The sequence below is a fragment of the Diceros bicornis genome, chromosome 34 (genome assembly GCF_020826845.1).
Source record: "Diceros bicornis minor isolate mBicDic1 chromosome 34, mDicBic1.mat.cur, whole genome shotgun sequence".
NCBI lineage: Eukaryota > Metazoa > Chordata > Mammalia > Perissodactyla > Rhinocerotidae > Diceros > Diceros bicornis.
The window spans coordinates 14,208,920-14,225,940 of NC_080773.1; the positions used below are offsets into that span (position 1 = coordinate 14,208,920).

Sequence of the window (17,021 nt, forward strand, 5' to 3'; positions counted from 1 at the left end):
GTACAGTGCTAGCACAAAGTAAGTGCACAAATGTCAATGTTGTAAATAAATAAAAATTCCCATACCAACCCTGTGAAAAAATTATCATCGCTATCCCCTTTTTACAGATGAGGAAACTGAGGTCATCCCAGAAGTGAACACCGAAGCCAGGATTTGAAACCAGGCATCCTAGCTTCAGAGTTAAGGCCCTGGCTTTGCCCCTCATCTAACCTCCCTTTGACCTTGGAGAAATTCTTTCTTTGTTCTGGGCCTCCATTCCCGATTGGTAAAAGTTCTTGGCTTTTGTGGCATTGAGCACATTTTTTGAAACAAAATATTATGTTTCTTCATTTTACAGGTGAGAAAACTCAGCCTGGGGCAAGGAGATAGGGAGCGTAAATCACTCTCTGACGGTAACACAGCTAGGAATTGGCAGAGGCGGGTCTCGAACCCACATTCTTGGAATTTCCAAGTCTTTGAAAGACAGTCCCAGCCCTGCGAGAAGAATGGGCGCGCTGCTGGACTCCTTACCGAGGATTATAGGGAGGCTAAACTGGTCACTCGAGGGTGTAGGAAGGTTGGATTGCTCGCGAGGGTCTATGGAAGGGCCTCACCGGCCCGCAACCAAAACCCCAGCGCTGCAGACCCAACCTGGACGAGCGTCGGGCGCTCGGAGTCCAGCCCCTCTAACGGAGAGGGGCGGGGCCAGACGAGGCCGGTCCCCTGTACGTCACGTCCGGCGGGGCGGGGCTTCGGGGCTTTCCCCGGGAGGTGGGGGCGGGGAGTATCGGTTAACCCCTGCGAGGCCGGGCGGGCTGGAGCTCCGCGGTGCCGGAACCCGGGAGTCGGGGCTCCCCAGCCACACCCCTCGCGGGATTTAAAGGGGCAGGAGGCGCCGGGTCGGGCCGAAGCCTGAACCAAGCGAGCGGGCATGAGGCGCTGCCCGTGCCGAGGGAGCCTGAGCGAGGCGGAGGCCGGGGCGCTGCCGGGGGCGGCCCGCATGGGGCTGGAGGCGCCGCGAGGGGGGCGGCGGCGGCAGCCCGGGCAGCAGCGACCTGGGCCCGGCGCAGGGGGCCCGGAGGGGGGCGGGCCCCGGGCCCGAACCGAGGAGTCCAGCCTCCACACCGAGCTCGAGAGGGGCAGCCTCGGGCCTGAGCCGGGGACTGACGGACAGGCTGAGCCTGAAGCAGCTGGCTTCGGAGTAGAGACGGAGCGGCCCAGCCGAAGGACGGAGCCAGACAGGTCCAGCCTCCGCACACATCTAGAAAGGAGCAGCCGCTGGTCAGAGCTGGCGACAGCTGGTCCCTGGACTGAGACTGGGACAGATGGCTTTTGGACTAATCCGCACAGGTCCCACCTCCAGTCTCAGCCAGAGAGGTCCAGACTCTGGACAGAGCCAGGGGTTGATGGGCCCTGGACAGAGCTAGAAATACGTGGGTCACAGACCCAGCTAGAGAGGGCCAATCTCTGGACCCACCAGAACAGGTCCAGCCTCCGGACTCAACCAGAGAGGGGCTGTCCCTCAACAGAGCCAAATGCCGATGGCTCCTGGGAAGAATTGTACACTGATGGCTCCAGGACACAGCAGGATACTGAAGGCCCCTGGACAGAGCCTCACACTGATGGCTCCCAGATACAACAAGATCCTGAAACAGCCTGGAAACAGCTTGGCACTGATGGTTTCCCAACACAACAAGATCCTGATGGCTCCTGGACACAGCTTGAAACTGATGGTCCCCAGGCACAAGATACTCATGGACCCCAGACCGAGCCTGGGACAGACTGCATTTTGGGGGAGCCCAACCAAGATGACTCATTAGAGGAACCAGAACGTGGGGAGTTGGTGACTCACCTGTACTCTCACCTGGAGAGTAGCCCCCTGACCCCTGTGCCCCGCCTCATCATCACTCCTGAAACCCCTGAACCTGAGGCTCAGCAAGTGGGACCCCCGTCCCGGCTTGACGGGGGCAGTGGCGGCTTCTCCTCTGCCTCCTCTTTCGACGAGTCTGAGGATGACGTGGTGGCCGGGGGCGGAGGTGCCAGCGACCCCGAGGACAGGTCTGGGGTGAGTGGGACCCATCCTGCCCTTGAGCCACATCCCCTCAAACCCCTTATCCCCCTGCCTTTGCTTTGAGAAGTTCTCTAGCACCTACTAGCAATTTCATCTCTAGGTACCTCTTTCATCCACTGACCTCCTCCCTCTGACAGCCAGGTTACTAACCCACTCCATGCACCTTCCTCCTAATTCTCTCCTTCCCCCTCACCCACTGCCTCCAGTCCTGGGGTCTCAAATGGATGACCACTGGCCGACTTCATGGCACCCAAGAACCCCTGAAATTGTGCAATTATGTGAATCTGTGTGTATACACACATAGCTTTGCAGCATGCGTCTATGACTTCTGTCAGATCCTGTGGAGAGTCCGTGACCCCCAGATCTGAAGAGCACCAGTACAACGAGTCAGAGAGGATGCACTTTCCACCCCAGATTTCTTAGTCGGGGGCCTGTGGCTGCTTTAAGGGCTCGTAAACCTTCACCACTTCTTAGCCCATTCACTTTTGTAGGGAGCGAGCCCCCAGCTTGTATCAGATTCTCAAAGGGCTGTGTGAACCCAAAACGCTAAGGGACCCCCAGCCTAGCCAGGGACCCTCTGGTCTCCCTGCTGTCCTCTAGCTCCCCAGGGGGCCCCCTGCAGACTCTTGTTTACATCCTCCACCCTTACCCCCAGCTTGGGTGTGGTTCTCCCCCAGTGAATCAGGAGGGCCGGCAGGGCAGGTTCAGGGAGGGAGGGTCACCGCGGAGGCAGGTGAGAGAGCCTCACGTGGTCTGCCCGCTGGGTCCTCCCGGAGTCCTGGGGCCCCTGGCTGGAGTCTGCCCTGAGCTCCCCTCTCCCCACATCCCTCCCTTAGGAACGTGCTCACTCATGCAGCCACAGGTATGATAGACAGACCTGCCTCAGCCTGCCTGTGCCTGAGCAAGGAGCTGACCCTCTGGGGCTTTCTGCCATGGCTGTTCCCTCTGCCTCCTCTCTCACCTCCTTGGCATCTCAGAACAGCTGAGCTGGAAGTGGGTGAAAAATATATATATATAGTAATAATAGCAGTTAGCATTCAGCCCTGTGCTAAGCTCTTTGCTTGTATGAACTCATTTAGTCCTCACAGCAGCCCAATGAAGTAGATACTATCATTATCCTCATTTTATAGATGAGGACTCTGAGGCACAGAGAGGTCGACACTTGTCCAAGGTCATACACCTTGGAAGACACAGAGCTGAGATTCAAACCCTTACTGAATACCAGGCACTCTTCTAAGAGCTTTCTATGTGTTAACTCTTTGAATCCTTAGAACAGCACTGTGAGATTGGGATCATTATTATCTCCATTTTACAGATGAGAATACTGAGGTAGAGAGAGGTGAGGTCGCTTGCTTAGGGTTGGCCATGTCTGGTCAGAGCCAGGATTCTAACTCAGTTCTGGCTGAGTTGAAAACCCAGGCATTTTAACCCCTGCAGTGATCTTTCCCTAACTTGCTTTCCTCCCGGGCCTCCCTGTCTCCAGTTTTGCCTCTTCCTTCCAAAATCTGCCTCCATGGCCCAGCTCTGATTGACTTTTGAACTTCCCTGCTCCAGCGCCTTCCGTGGCTCCCCAGGGCCTTGCTGATAGCGATCAGGAGTTCAGTCCTGTGTTCAGAGCTTCCTGTCTCCAGGCTCCTTCCCACGTTCAGCTTCCCTTCTCCCCTCCTGATCCCCTCTGCTGCAACAAAACCAAAGTACACACTGTTCCTCGAACACCCTGCCACCATCCTGCCTCCACTCATTGCTCAAGCTGTTCCCACTGCCCAGAATACCCTCGCTTCCTTCTCACTTCATTTTGAAATCCCATCTGACCTTAAAGGCCCAGCTACTTTCTTCCTTTCCTCACCCTTCCTTCCTTCTCACATTTATCCTGTTCTCCTCTCAGACCGCAAACAGTCCCCGAGCCCCTGCTATTTGTCTGGCCCTGTGTTGGCTTTGCTGGCGACCAAGACACTGCCCTCACGGACCTCCCAGGCCCGTGGAAGACACATACCCCTCACCAGGCAGTGACAGCTCAGAGCGGTCAGGGCTGGGATGCGGGAAGCCCAGAGGGTTGTGGAGTTCAGAGGCGGTGACTGGCCAGACCTGGGGTAGGGCTCCAGAGAGGGATCCCTGGAGGAGGGGACATGTGAGCTGAGACCATCACAAAACCATGTGAGAATGCCCGGATTAACCATCACATCTAAGAAAAAAGAGAGAGAGAAGATACTGAATCTGCTTATGATTAAAAAAAGACAATTTCAACTATCCTCCTTCAATCCAAGCAGTGTGTTGGGAGCACCTATTGAGTACCAGGCTGTGAGCTGGGGACACAGTTGTAACCATGACAACCCCAGTCCCTGCCCTCATGAGCTTGCAGTCCAGCAGGGCTGTAGTGGGTAAGCCCAGGGCAGTGGGTCAGAGCAGAGGTAGAACCCCAGCACTGTGCTGTGTGATTCAGGCAAGTAACTTCACCCCTCTGAACCTATGTTGCTTCCTCTATAACACAGTCAACCATCCTCCTGGGGTTGTGTTTTTAGGATTACGTAGGTTATGTCACACTAGGTCTTTGTCATTGTGCCTGGAATGTTCCAGGTGCTTGGTAAACAGGAACCTTTATTAATCACCTCCTCCCCATAGCTGGCAACTGGAGGCAGGGAAGGAATAGCCCTTCCTGAATCCTGCAGTCCAACCCCCTGACTCTGACCTTCCCACCATCAGTTAGATGTCTGCTGGGTAGCTGGGCTCTGAGGGGCTGGGAGAGAAGATGGCCTTGAACATGGGGTAGTCGGGGGCGGGGAGGTGAGCTTCTGTTCTGGAGATGACCCATTCTCCCAATACTTGCTAAGGGCCTGCTCTGTGCTTCGAGCAGAGAATGTATTCGTGTGTGTGCGTGCGTGCATGTGAATCAGACACTAACCTGGTCTCAAGAGGCTCTTGGTTGAGTCAACATGATACAAGTACATCTTTGTTTTCTGTTTGCTTCTCTGGTTTTCTGTTGAGCTTTCTCTCTGTCTTTCTCTGCTTCTATCTGTCTTTTTCTTTCTCTGTCATTACTTTGTATCTGTGTCTCCTTTTCTGTCTTCCTCTCCTTCTTTCTTTGGCTTTTGGTAACCATCTCTGTATTAGTTAGGATAGGTCAGGATTTGCTGTAGTAACAAACCAGCCCCACACTTTGTGACTTGGAACCACAAAGGATTGTTTTTGTTCATACTTCACATTGACCGTGGGTGAGTGGTGGGTGAGGGGGCTCTGCTCCAGGCTGTCTTCACTCAGGGCCCAGGCTGAGGAAGCCTCTGTTTCTCTTTCCACCCCTTTCTACAGTAGGGAAAAGAACACGGAGAGTCATGTACTGGCTTTAAGCCTTCCACCCCAAAGTGACACTTCTGCTCACATTTCATTGGCCAAAGCAAGTCAATAACCTAAGTTCAGGAGGGCAGGGATGTCCCTGTAGGGGGAAGGGCTGGATTTGGTGAGCAGCTCCCGTGACTGCCACAGTCTCTGTCTTTGTTCCCATCTCTCGGTCTCTGTCATCACTTAGTCCTCTGTCTCTCTTTCTGTCTTTATTTTGGCCTCCATCCATCAACTCCTGTCTCTATCATTTTCCCTGGAAGGTCTGACTTGGTTCAGGGACAGAGATGAGGCTTCCATGTTTTTGGTGTGTGTATGTGGGGGGAAGATTTGGGGGTTGCTGGTTACTGCAACAAAACCTAGCCTATCTTTACTCAGTCGAGAAGGACAGAGAGACACAGATAGAAAGTGATGACAGAGACAGAGAGAAATGGACAGACTCTTCCCCACCTTTGCTGACGCCTCTGGAGGATCTCGTGATTGCTGAAGTAAGTGGGCTTCGCTCACCCCAATGAGTTTGGGAGCAGTCATCCTAGGAAGCCCCCTGGCCCTGGCAGGACCTCAGGTCTACCTTGGTTCTCTCTCACGGCAGCAGCCTCATGCCCTTCCCTCCTCAGCCTCTGCCCTGACCCCACCCTGCTCTGCCCTACACAGAACAAACCGTGGAAGAAGCTGAAGACAGTTCTGAAGTATTCACCCTTCGTGGTCTCCTTTCGAAAACACTACCCTTGGGTCCAGCTGTCCGGACATGCTGGTGAGAGCAGGGGGATGGGGACAGGGGCGGGGTGGGGGGGCAGACAGGGCTGGGCAGAGACACCCGGGCTGGGGAAAGAAAGCTACAGAGCCGCTCTCTGGTGTTTAGTTTCCCCATCTGTAAAATGGGCTTGGTGATAGTCCCCACCTCTTGGGGCTGTTATGGGAAGACCTGGGCCGGGTCATTCATATATCAGAGCTGAGGGCGGTTCCCTGTTATCCTGGTGTCGGGGTAAATCCTTGACTTTGGGGACAAATGGGCCTGGGCTCAAATCCTAGTTCTGCTCTTTATTCATGAGTGACCCTGGGCAAGTTACTTTCCCTCACTGGGCCTCAGTTTCCTCATCTGTAATATGGAGATAATCGTACCTCCCTTGCAGGGTTAACTGAAGGGTTAAAAGAATCAAAAGGTATATCAACACTGAGCGAGACCCCCTCATAAATGGAAATTATCATTCCCTCTCCATGGCCTGTGTCCAGAGCATAGTGGGCCCCCAATAAACAGCAGCTATAATGGTTTTCCCCAGGACCTAGCACAGTGTCTCCAGCACACAGAAGCAAAATGCCTGGCATATAGCACTTTTTGTAAAGGGCTAGATAATAAATAAACTACTCAATTCCTCTGTTGCAGCATGAAAGCAGCCGTAGATAATATGTAAACATAGGAGTGTGTCTGTGTTCCAATAAAACTTTATTTAAAAAAACAGGCAGTGGGCTGGACTAGACAAACTGCCTGCCAGCAAAGGGAGACAGGAAGGGAACTTATCTGCCTTGTTCATTCTTAGATCTGAGTCAGAGAAAAGGCAAGGCCCCCCCGAAACTGTAAACACAGACCTGTCGTCTAAATGTGTTCTAGTTACTATTGCTGATTATACAAAAAAAAAAAACAAAAAACCCAGAAAACTCAAAACTTAAAAGAAAAGTGATTAGGGGCCAGCCCTGTGGCTTGGCAGTTGAGTGCGCGCACTCCGCTACTGGCGGCCCAGGTTCGGATCCTGGGCGCGCACCGACGCACCGCTTCTCCAGCCATGCTGAGGCTGCGTCCCACATACAGCAACTAGAAGGATGTGCAACTATGACATGCAACTGTCTACTGGGGCTTTGGGGGAAAAAAAGGAGGAGGATTGGCAATAGATGTTAGCTCAGAGCTGGTCTTCCTCACCAAAAAAAAAAAAAAAAGTGGTTTAAAAAAAGCTTAATGGAATAAAACAACCATTTTATTATACTTACAGGTTTTGGGTTAGGAATTCAGATAGGGCATGGCAAGGATGGTTTGTTGCTGCTCCATGATATCTGGGAACTCAGCTAGAACAACTTGAAGGCTGCAGCTGGAAACTTTTGGAGGTTCATTTGCTCACACGCCTGGCGATTGATACTGGCTGTTGGCTGGGTCTCAGTAGGGGCAGCTGGTTGGAAAGCCCATATGTGGCTTCTCCGTGTAGCTGCCTGGGCTTCCTCACAGTATGGTGGCCTGGAGTAGCCAGATTTCTTACATGGCAGCTCAGGACTACAAAGGCGCGTGTCTCTGCTAATAAAGTGGAAGCTGCATCTCCTTTTATGACCTAGACTCTGAAGTCACACAGTGTTGCTTCTGCCATAAGCCCTGCCAGGTTCAAGGGGAGAAGAATTAGATTCCACTTCTTGATGGGGAGTGGTGAAATTCTAGAAGTGTGTGTGGGACGGGAGCTATTGTTGTCGCCATCTTTGGAAAATATAATCTGAAAATACAGTCTGCTTCAACAAGAATTTGTGTGTGAGGAAGATCAGCCCTGAGCTAACATCCATGCCAATCCTCCTCTGTTTTTTGTTTTTTTTTTTTGTTTTTGGCTGAGGAAGACTGGCCCTGAGCTAACATCTGTGCCCATCTTCCTCCACTTTATGTGGAACGCCGCCACAGCATGGCCCGACAAGCGGTGTGTCGGTGTGCGCCTGGGATCTGAACCCAGGCTGCCAGCGGTGGAGCACGTGCACTTAACTGCTATGCCACAGGGCCGGCCCCTCAATAACAGTTTGTAATTCTGCTTTACATTAACTCTCTGCGTGGTCCAGGAAATGCCAGATTTGTAAATTAACCTAAAGAGGCTTCAGTTATTAGCACTTGGGGACTCTAGGCAGAAGCAAATGCACATCTGTTCTGCAGAGTCAGGCTCTCGACTCAGATCTCACAAAAATTCCCACAGCTGATTGTGAGCTCACAATCCAAAATTACAAAACAAATGAGGACACAGGACTATGAATAGGACTCTGTTTAAACAAAGAGCAGAAATAGGCCCTTCCCTCACCACCCCTGGCCAAGATTTTGAGAGTTGCAGGGAGAGAGAGCAAACATTGCAGAAGGGTCAGGCAAGATGATGGTGGCCAGGATCTGATGCGTACGGGAGATGGGGGAATTCTCTTGCTGATCCAGTTTCTGACTTTCGTTGACTGTGCTGCTCATAGGGAACTTCCAGGCAGGAGAGGATGGTCGGATTCTAAAGCGTTTCTGTCAGTGTGAGCAGCATAGCCTAGAGCAGCTGATGGGCGACACCCTGCGGCCTTTCGTGCCAGCCTACTATGGCATAGTGCAGCGGGATGGCCAGGCCTTCAACCAGATGGAAGATCTCCTGGCGGACTTCGAGGGCCCCTCCATCATGGACTGCAAGATGGGCAGCAGGTGGGCTCAGGAACAGCCATGGGGCAGAGGTGGAGGGCAGTGGTGGGCATTTTTTAAGACAGTGCCAAGTCAGTCTTCAAAGTGGTTCCAGCATACGTCCCACCAGCGGCGTATAAGAATTCTGGTTGTTCTGTCTTCTCAGCAACACTTGGTATTACCTGTTTTATTAGTTTTAACCATTCTGGTGAGCGTCTCATTATGGTTTTCATTTCTGTTTCTCTGATGACAAAAGAAGTTGAGCATTGATTGGCCATTTGGAAATCCTCTTTTGAAAAGTACCTATTTGAATATTTTGCCCATTTTTCTATTGGGCTGTCTGTCTTTTTCTTTTTTTCTTTCTTTCTTTTTTTTTTTTGTGAGGAAGATCAGCCCTGAGCTAATATCCATGCCAATCCTCTTCTTTTTTGCTCAGGAAGACTGGCCCTGGGCTAACATCTCTGTCTATCTTCCTCTACTTTATATGGGACGCCGCCACAGCATGGCCTGACAAGCGGTACATTGGTGCACGCCCAGGATCTGAACCCGGGCCACCAGCAGCGGAGCGCACGCACTTAACCACTACGCCACGGGGCTGCCCCCTGTCTTTTTCTTGATTTGTAATTCTTTATATATTCTGAATAGAAATCCTTTGTTGGAGAAACACACACACATTTTCCAACTCTCCTATTTCACTCTCTTAATAGTGTCTTTTGATAAACAGAAGTACTTTTAATTTAGTCCAGTTTGTCAATTTTTTTCATTACGGTTAGTGGCTTTGTTTTTAAGAAATCTCTGTACTCCAGGATCATGAAGATCTTCTGTGTTTTCATCTACAAGCTTTATTGGTTTAACTTTCACATTTAGGTCCGCAATCCATCTAGAATTAATTTTTATGTATGGTATGAGGTAGGGTTCGAGGTTCCCATTTTTTTTCCTATAAGAAACAGATCCTGTTGACCCAGCAGCATTTATTGAAAATACTTCCCTTTCCCCACTGAATTGCAGTGTCTTCTTTGTCATAAATTGGGTGAATGTACAAGTGTGTGTCTGTTTGTGGACTCTGTTCTGGTCCATCGATCTGTGTGTCTATTCTTGTGCCACACTGTAGTTTTATAACATGCCTTGATATGAGGGAGTGAAAGTCCTCCACCTTTGTTCTTCATAATTTCCTTTGTCATGTCCTCTGTGTCCCAGGACCTACCTGGAGGAGGAGCTGGTGAAGGCACGAGAACGGCCCCGGCCCCGGAAGGACATGTATGAGAAGATGGTGGCTGTGGACCCGGGGGCGCCCACCCCTGAGGAGCATGCCCAGGGTGCAGTCACCAAGCCCCGCTACATGCAGTGGAGGGAGACTGTGAGCTCCACCTCCACCCTGGGCTTCCGGATCGAGGGCATCAAGGTGAGGGCCCGGAGCTGCTAGCCTGTGGCTGGAGGGCTGGGAACTAGATCTGAGGCAGGGCTTCTGGGAGAAAACGTGGGTGTCAGGGAAAGCTGGAAAGAAGCAAGATCTAGAGAGAGAGCAGGAGACTGCAGAGGATGAAAAGAATGGGGCCAGGGGAGGTCCTGCTTCTCTCTCACCCCCATACCCGTCAGAGACCAAGTTTAGTTTATCCGTCTGCCTGAGCATCTCTTGATTGCGTCTTCTTCTCCCCTCCCTGTGGCCCTGTCCTAGTCTGGCCCTGCCTTCTCCTGCCCCAGCCTCCCTGGGCGCCCGGGCCATGGTCTCACCCCCTCTGATCCATCATCCAACACAGCAGCTGGAGGGGTCCTTTTACCCCCTTTTATGGAGAAAGTTTTTATTTCTCCTTCTTTTTTTTTTTTTTAAATTAAATCTAATTGTTTGAATAGGCATTCCTACAGTTCAAAAGTCAAAATGATATTATAAAAAGGTCTATAGAAGAACTTCTCTCCCAGCCCTGCTGCTGTCCTTCCCATTCTGGCCCTGTACCCCGACCTGCTCGTGGGGAACCACTTTATCACTTTCTTATATTTCTTCCAGCAAATACCAACAAATGAAATTGCATATCCTAAATCTCCCTCTCCCTCTTACACAAAAGGTGGCGCAGTATACACGCTGATTGGCATTTGGCTGTTTCACTTAACAGTAACGTCTTGGAGAGTTTTCCCTATCATTCCGTAGAGAGTCTCCTCTTTCTTTTTCTTTTTCTTTTTTTTACAGCCGCATAATATCTCTTTGTGGAAGTACCAGAGTCCTCTATAGATGGCCACCTGGGTTGTTTCCACTTTTTGCCATTACAAACAATGTGTCAATGAATCACTTTGTACATAAGCTGTATTGTAAACATGTGGGTTTAGCTGTAGACTAAATTCCTAGAAGCAGGATGGCTGGGTCAAAGATTAAATGCATTGGGAATTTTTTGAGAGATTGCCAAACCCCTTTCATAGGTATCGTACTGCGTGTCCCACCAGCCGGAGTGCCTCTTTCCCCACGGCCTCACCTGAGCCATCTTTCTAAGTTGCAGATCCGGCTATGTCATTCTCCTGTTCACAACTCTTCTGTGACTCCCCAGTATCCTCAGGAGAAGTTCCCTGGCCTCAAGGGCCCTCCAGGGTCTAGGCTCTTCCCTCACCCCTCTCTTCCTCCTTGCAGGTCACAGTGATACACTTTCATTTCCTTGAAAGGGTCCCACTCTCCTGCCACATGGCATCAGCACATGCTGTTCCCTCTGTCTGGACTGTTCTTCCCCCTCCTGTTCCCCAGATTGACTCCCAGTCATTTTCCTGTCTCCTTTTAAATTTCACTTCCTCTAGGAAGCCCTCCTTGATTCCCATCCTACTAGATCACGGCCCTCTCTTTACCTCCTCTTGGCTTCCTCTTGTTATTGTTAGTGCCGTCGAGTCAACTCCGACTCCTGTTGACCCTGTGGACAGCAGAACGGAACCCTGCCTGGTCTTTTTGCACCATCTTCTCACCTTCCAGCACTGTATCAGACAATGCTCTACTGCTGTTCATAGAGTTTTCATGGCCAGTTTTTTTGGAAGTGGGTGGCCAGGTCCTTCTTCCTAGCCTCTTAGTCTGGAAGCTGTGCTGAAACCTGTCCACCATGGGTGACCCTGCTGGTATTTGAACTACTGGTGGCATAGCTTCCAGCATCACAGCAACTTGCAGCTGCCACAGTGTGACAACCGACAGACAGACGGGTGGTGTGGTTTACTGACTGGGAAATGAACCTGGGCCACAGCAGTGAGAGCGCCGAATCTTAACCAGTAGACCACCAGGGCTGGCTCATAGCTCTGTATACTCCTTCATTATTCTTATCTGCTTTTGTGATGATGTTATTCAGTATCTGCCTCCCTCATCTGACTGTGTCTGTCCTGTCACCTCCCTGTTACCAATGCCCACATGGTACCTGGCACAGTGTGGCAGAATGACTCAGGTGGCTTCTCTGTGCCCCTCTCAGGCGTAAAAAAATAGCATTGGTCTCCTTTATCGAATACTTCCTTACTATGTGCAGGCACTGTGCTATGCACCCTACACACTCTGTCTCCTCTGATTCTTTACACCAGCAAGTAGATACCAACACAATTCCCATTTTCCAGATGAGAAAACCGAGGCTGAGACAGGTGAAGTGACTTGCTTCAAGCCACCGAGCTAGGAAGTAGCAGAGTCATGATTCAAGCCAGATCAACCCCTCTCCAAAGCCCACTTGGCTAGCCTGGCTCACCCAGGGGGCTCAAGGTTAGACCTGGAGTGACCGGTTGCTCAGGAGTGTGACTTGGGGCTGAGTTGAATGGGGCTGAGTTGAGCTGGCCTGAGCAAGTGGGCTGACTTCCCTTGAATAGCAAGTGAATATGGAGGCAGGGAGACGGCCCCGGGAGGTCTGAGTCCCCGGCCAGAGTCTGCTGGCATTGGGTGTGGGAGGGAGAAAGCATGACACTGCACCTTCACCCCTTGCCCTGCAGAAAGCCGATGGGACCTGCAACACCAACTTCAAGAAGACGCAAGAGCTGGAGCAGGTGACAAAAGTGTTGGAGGACTTTGTGGACAGGGACCGTGGACTCCTGGTGAGCAGGACACCCATGCCCTCAATTTAGCAGCTTAGGACCACCACCCTCGTGGTTGCCCCCAAGTCAATGGGCTTTTGCTTTGGGCCGAGGTTGGCTGATACTGGCAGGCGTTGCCCACCATCTGTGGTCACCTGGTGGCTTGGCTAGGGCTGGCTGGTCTAGGGTAGCCCTGCTCACATGTCTGGTGGCCGGCTCACGTCTTGGCTCATGACTTGGCCACATGTCCCTCATGATCCAGCAGGCTAGTCTGGGCTTGTTCTCAGGGTGGAAGCAGGTGGCCAAGAGAACAAGTGAAAATGCAAGGTGCCTTGATGGCTAGGCTCAGAAAGGCCACCATCATTTCTCCTCTGTTCTATTGGCCAAAGCAAGTCATTTGACCAAGCCTAGATCACAGGGAAGCAGACTCTAGCTCCTGGTGGGAGGAACTGCTAGGAACTGTGGGTATTCATGTAATCTACCAACCACACTTTTCTGTGCCACCCGGCTGTGTCCAACCCCCCCTCCTCCCTCCCATTTTCCCCGTGGCTCCCCTTATCCCATCCTGGCCAGGGTCTCCCTGCTCCTTTGGGGGTATGGGACAAGGTCAGATCTCAAGGTGGGTAAGGACCCACACAGTCCCTACGCTAACCAAGAAACCCTCCCTCTCACACACAGAGAAAGTACGTGGCTCGCCTGGAAGACCTCCGTGAGGCTCTGGAGAACTCGCCCTTCTTCAAGACCCATGAGGTGCGTGGCCCGGCCGCCATGGGAGCAGAGGGCCCTGGGTGGGTGGGGGACACTGTCAGGGGCCAGGTGGCACTGAGAAGGAACCAGTGACAGAGTTACAGGCCAAAGCTGTAAAAAGGAGGCCCCAAATTTGGGGGTTTGCTTTTTGGGGTAGGCAGCTCAGGGGATTTCAGGGAGGTGGGAGGGTTAGGAGCATGGACTCGAGCCAGGTGGCCTGGGATGAAGGCTGTTTGACCCCGGGCATATGAACTACCCTCTCAGGCCTCGGTTTCCTCTCAACATGGGGAGGAACAGTAGTAGTACCTTCCTTATATGGCTGCTGAAGTGTGAGATGAGCAACGTTTGGAGCATGGAAGCACGTTTAACTCCTAGCTCTTACAATTATTTTATAATCATAATTATTTCCAATATTGTTATGTGCATTCCTTGTTTGGTGGCTTCCCCCTTCCCTTTCCCTCCCTGCCTTCTGCAGCCTGTGTCTCTTTGGAAACATTCGTCTCTCTGGGGCTGTCTCAGGAAGCCTGTGAGGTGGTGACATCACTGCTGTATTCTCTTCTCTCTCCAAGCTCCTCCGCCTACCCCCTCAAGCCCCTCTCTTCTCTTTCTCCTGACGTGACTGACTTCTGAAAGAGCACTGATCTGGGAGTCAGGCCGGCCCGGGTTCAAACCCCAGCTCTGTAGCCCCCAGCCACCTGAGCCTGGGCAGGGTTCTGCGGGCCTGTCTCCTGAGCTGCAGGCTGTGGCAACAGTAGCACCTGCCTCATGGGCGTGGGGAGGTTATGTGGATGAACAGAGTGCAAGCCCGGCCCACAGTAGACCCCCAGTGTGTGCCGGCTGTTACTGTCGTATTCGTGACCAAATGTCATCCTCATCGTCCTTGTCACTGCCTTCGGGCTCTACACGCAAGTCACAAAGAGGAGGCCTGGGGACCCCATCTTTTCTGTCCTCGTGTGTGGTTTCACCTGCCTGGTGACACCACTTTTTTTTTTGTGTGTGTGTGTGTGTGTGAGGAAGATCAGCCCTGAGCTAACATCCATACCAATCCTCCTCTTTTTGTTGAGGAAGACCGGCCCTGAGCTAACATCCACGCTGATCTTCCTCCACTTTATGTGGGACGCTGCCACAGCATGGCCTGACAAGCGGTGCGTCGGTGCACGCCCGGGATCCGAACCCGGGCCGCCAGCAGTGGAGCGCGCGCACTTAACCGCTATGCCACAGGGCCAGCCCTTGACTTAACACTTTAAAAAAAGAGTTGCCGACATTTAAAATGTGAGACTTCACACCAAAATTGGGATTTCCAGTTTCCCTTGGCACATTGTGAGAGGTGGCAGTACGGGGCCACTTGCCCTATGCCAACAGCCTCTGCCTCTTCTCACCGGCTTGTCTGCCCAGTCGTCTGGGTTCTCTGGGAGCAGTGGCGTTTGAAACCCGACTAGAACAAGGGGAGGAGCTTGCAAACCTGGAGTTAGATGAAGGGAAGGAATGTATTGCTAATTAAAAAACCAAAAAACAGCATCTACTGAGGCTGTGTCCCGAGCACTGCAGGGCATCTTAGGAGTGTGTGGATCATGGAATGCTGCCAATGACCCCAGGAGGTAGGGACTGTTACCATAACCCCATTCTACAGATGAGGAAACCGAGGGCCTGAGAAAGGAAGCCACTTGGCTGGGGTCACCAGCAGCGATCTGCTAGGGCTGAGGAGTTGCTGCGCCTTTCCCCAGGGAAGCCATTAACCATTTCCTCAGTATTCGCCCCCTCCACCACTCCAGGCTCTCTTGACCCATTCAAGATCCCGCAAGCATTTGAGTTTGTACTCCAGCTTGAAAAAGGATAATGGTTAACCTTTGTAGTGCATTTATTTTATTGGTAACTGTTCTGAGAGCTTTATATCGATTAATTCATACACAAAAATAAGCACAGCAACCTTTGAGGTCAATGGCACTATTATTCTATTATTCCCACTTTGTATATGAGGATGCAGAGATGAGGAGAGGCTAAGTCACCTGTCCAAGGCCACATAGCCAGCAAGGGGCAGAGCCAGGATTTGAACCCAGACAACCTAGTTCCAAAGTTCATACTGTCAACTACTCTCCTCTGCTGCCTGTTGGGGAAGGGACCTTGGCCTGTGTCTGCCCCTCCCCCTAACCTCCGGCCTCTCCCCGTGCAGGTGGTGGGCAGCTCCCTCCTCTTCGTGCATGACCACACCGGCCTGGCCAAGGTCTGGATGATTGACTTTGGCAAGACAGTGGCCCTGCCTGACCACCAGACGCTCAGCCACCGGCTGCCCTGGGCTGAGGGCAACCGTGAGGACGGCTACCTCTGGGGCCTGGACAACATGATCTGCCTCCTTCAGGGGCTGGCCCAGAGCTGACCTGCTTGCCGACCACCAGGTTGGGCAATGCCCACCACTGGATGGCGCCCATCTGGCTGGAAGAGCCCCAAGATGCGCAGGGGGCCTGAGGTTGGCCATGGGGGAGCTGACATCCGGGGATGGGAGAGGTTCTGTTGTACACCTTGCAAGACCAGTGTGGAAGATCTGCAGGGCCTTGGAGACCAGGTAGCGCCCGGCCCTTTCATGACACGAGGGTTCTAAGGACCAGAGAGGGGCCGTGACATGGCTGGGTTCCACCATGAGCGACAACCAGACTCGGTCTTCTCACCAGCCAGGAAGGTTTCTGAGGGGCTGCCAGAGGCCACAGCTAAACCAGGCGCCCTGAAAGGACAATTCAGGTGCCACAGGGTTCAGGCTGACCTGGTGCCTGTCACCCATGAGTGACTGTAATCACTGCCTCCTTGTCGATGCCCTCCTGGCTGGAAGCTGGCTCTGAGGCCAGGTCAGCTTCGTCTGTGGTGCCCTGGAGAACCAGACCTCATTTGCAAACAAATGCAAGAGCCGCTCATCCGTCTGGGTGAGTTATGGCCCTATCTCTTCATCTGGGAGCCGTTCAAGTGCAGAGGGAGGCCCTGAGAGGGCATGACACCATGGGACCTGTCCAAGAGCTGACACTGCTGGGTGGGGCCCAGCTTACCCTGTCCTGCCCTCTCTTCCTTCCTGCTCCTGGAAGAATCCTGCTGACCCTCTGCAGACCAAAACCACAGCCACATCCCATGCCAACACTGTGACCGGCACCATCTCTTTCCTCAGGCACCAGCGCAGCCTCAGAACTTTCTCCTTCCTCCTAGCCGACCGCAGTGACAAAAACGGCTCTCTGAGGTTGGGAAGCAGGCTGAGGAATCAGAGCTGCCTTCCTCCGGAGGACTGCCATCCCCGAAAAGTGGCCAGCTTGGGCCACGGGCACGGGGGGGACCACTGGCTGTGACCCCAGGCTTGCAACCTGGTCCCAATCCAAGATCCCAGCACCCTGAGGTGTGGGTGATGCTCCTCCGTCCCCTCCTCCTGCCCCTGTAACATTGGCTTCCTGGCCCAGGAGGCTGGGGGGGGATGGGCACCTCCCTCTTCCCGAGGCTCTAATGCTGTCTCCCAGGGCTGCTGTCTCCCAG

The 17,021-nt window shown here is 52.6% G+C and overlaps 1 protein-coding gene across 1 annotated transcript; it reads left to right on the forward strand.

The window, feature by feature from the left end:
• Positions 1–793: 793 nt before the first annotated feature.
• ITPKC (inositol-trisphosphate 3-kinase C) lies at positions 794–17,005 on the forward strand. The gene is made up of 7 exons (XM_058529363.1): positions 794–2,044; positions 6,035–6,134; positions 8,573–8,786; positions 9,960–10,164; positions 12,690–12,791; positions 13,449–13,520; positions 15,688–17,005. Exons 1-7 carry the CDS (start codon positions 911–913, stop codon positions 15,889–15,891), a joined length of 2,031 nt encoding a protein of 676 aa, XP_058385346.1. The 5' UTR covers positions 794–910; the 3' UTR covers positions 15,892–17,005.
• Positions 17,006–17,021: the final 16 nt, after the last annotated feature.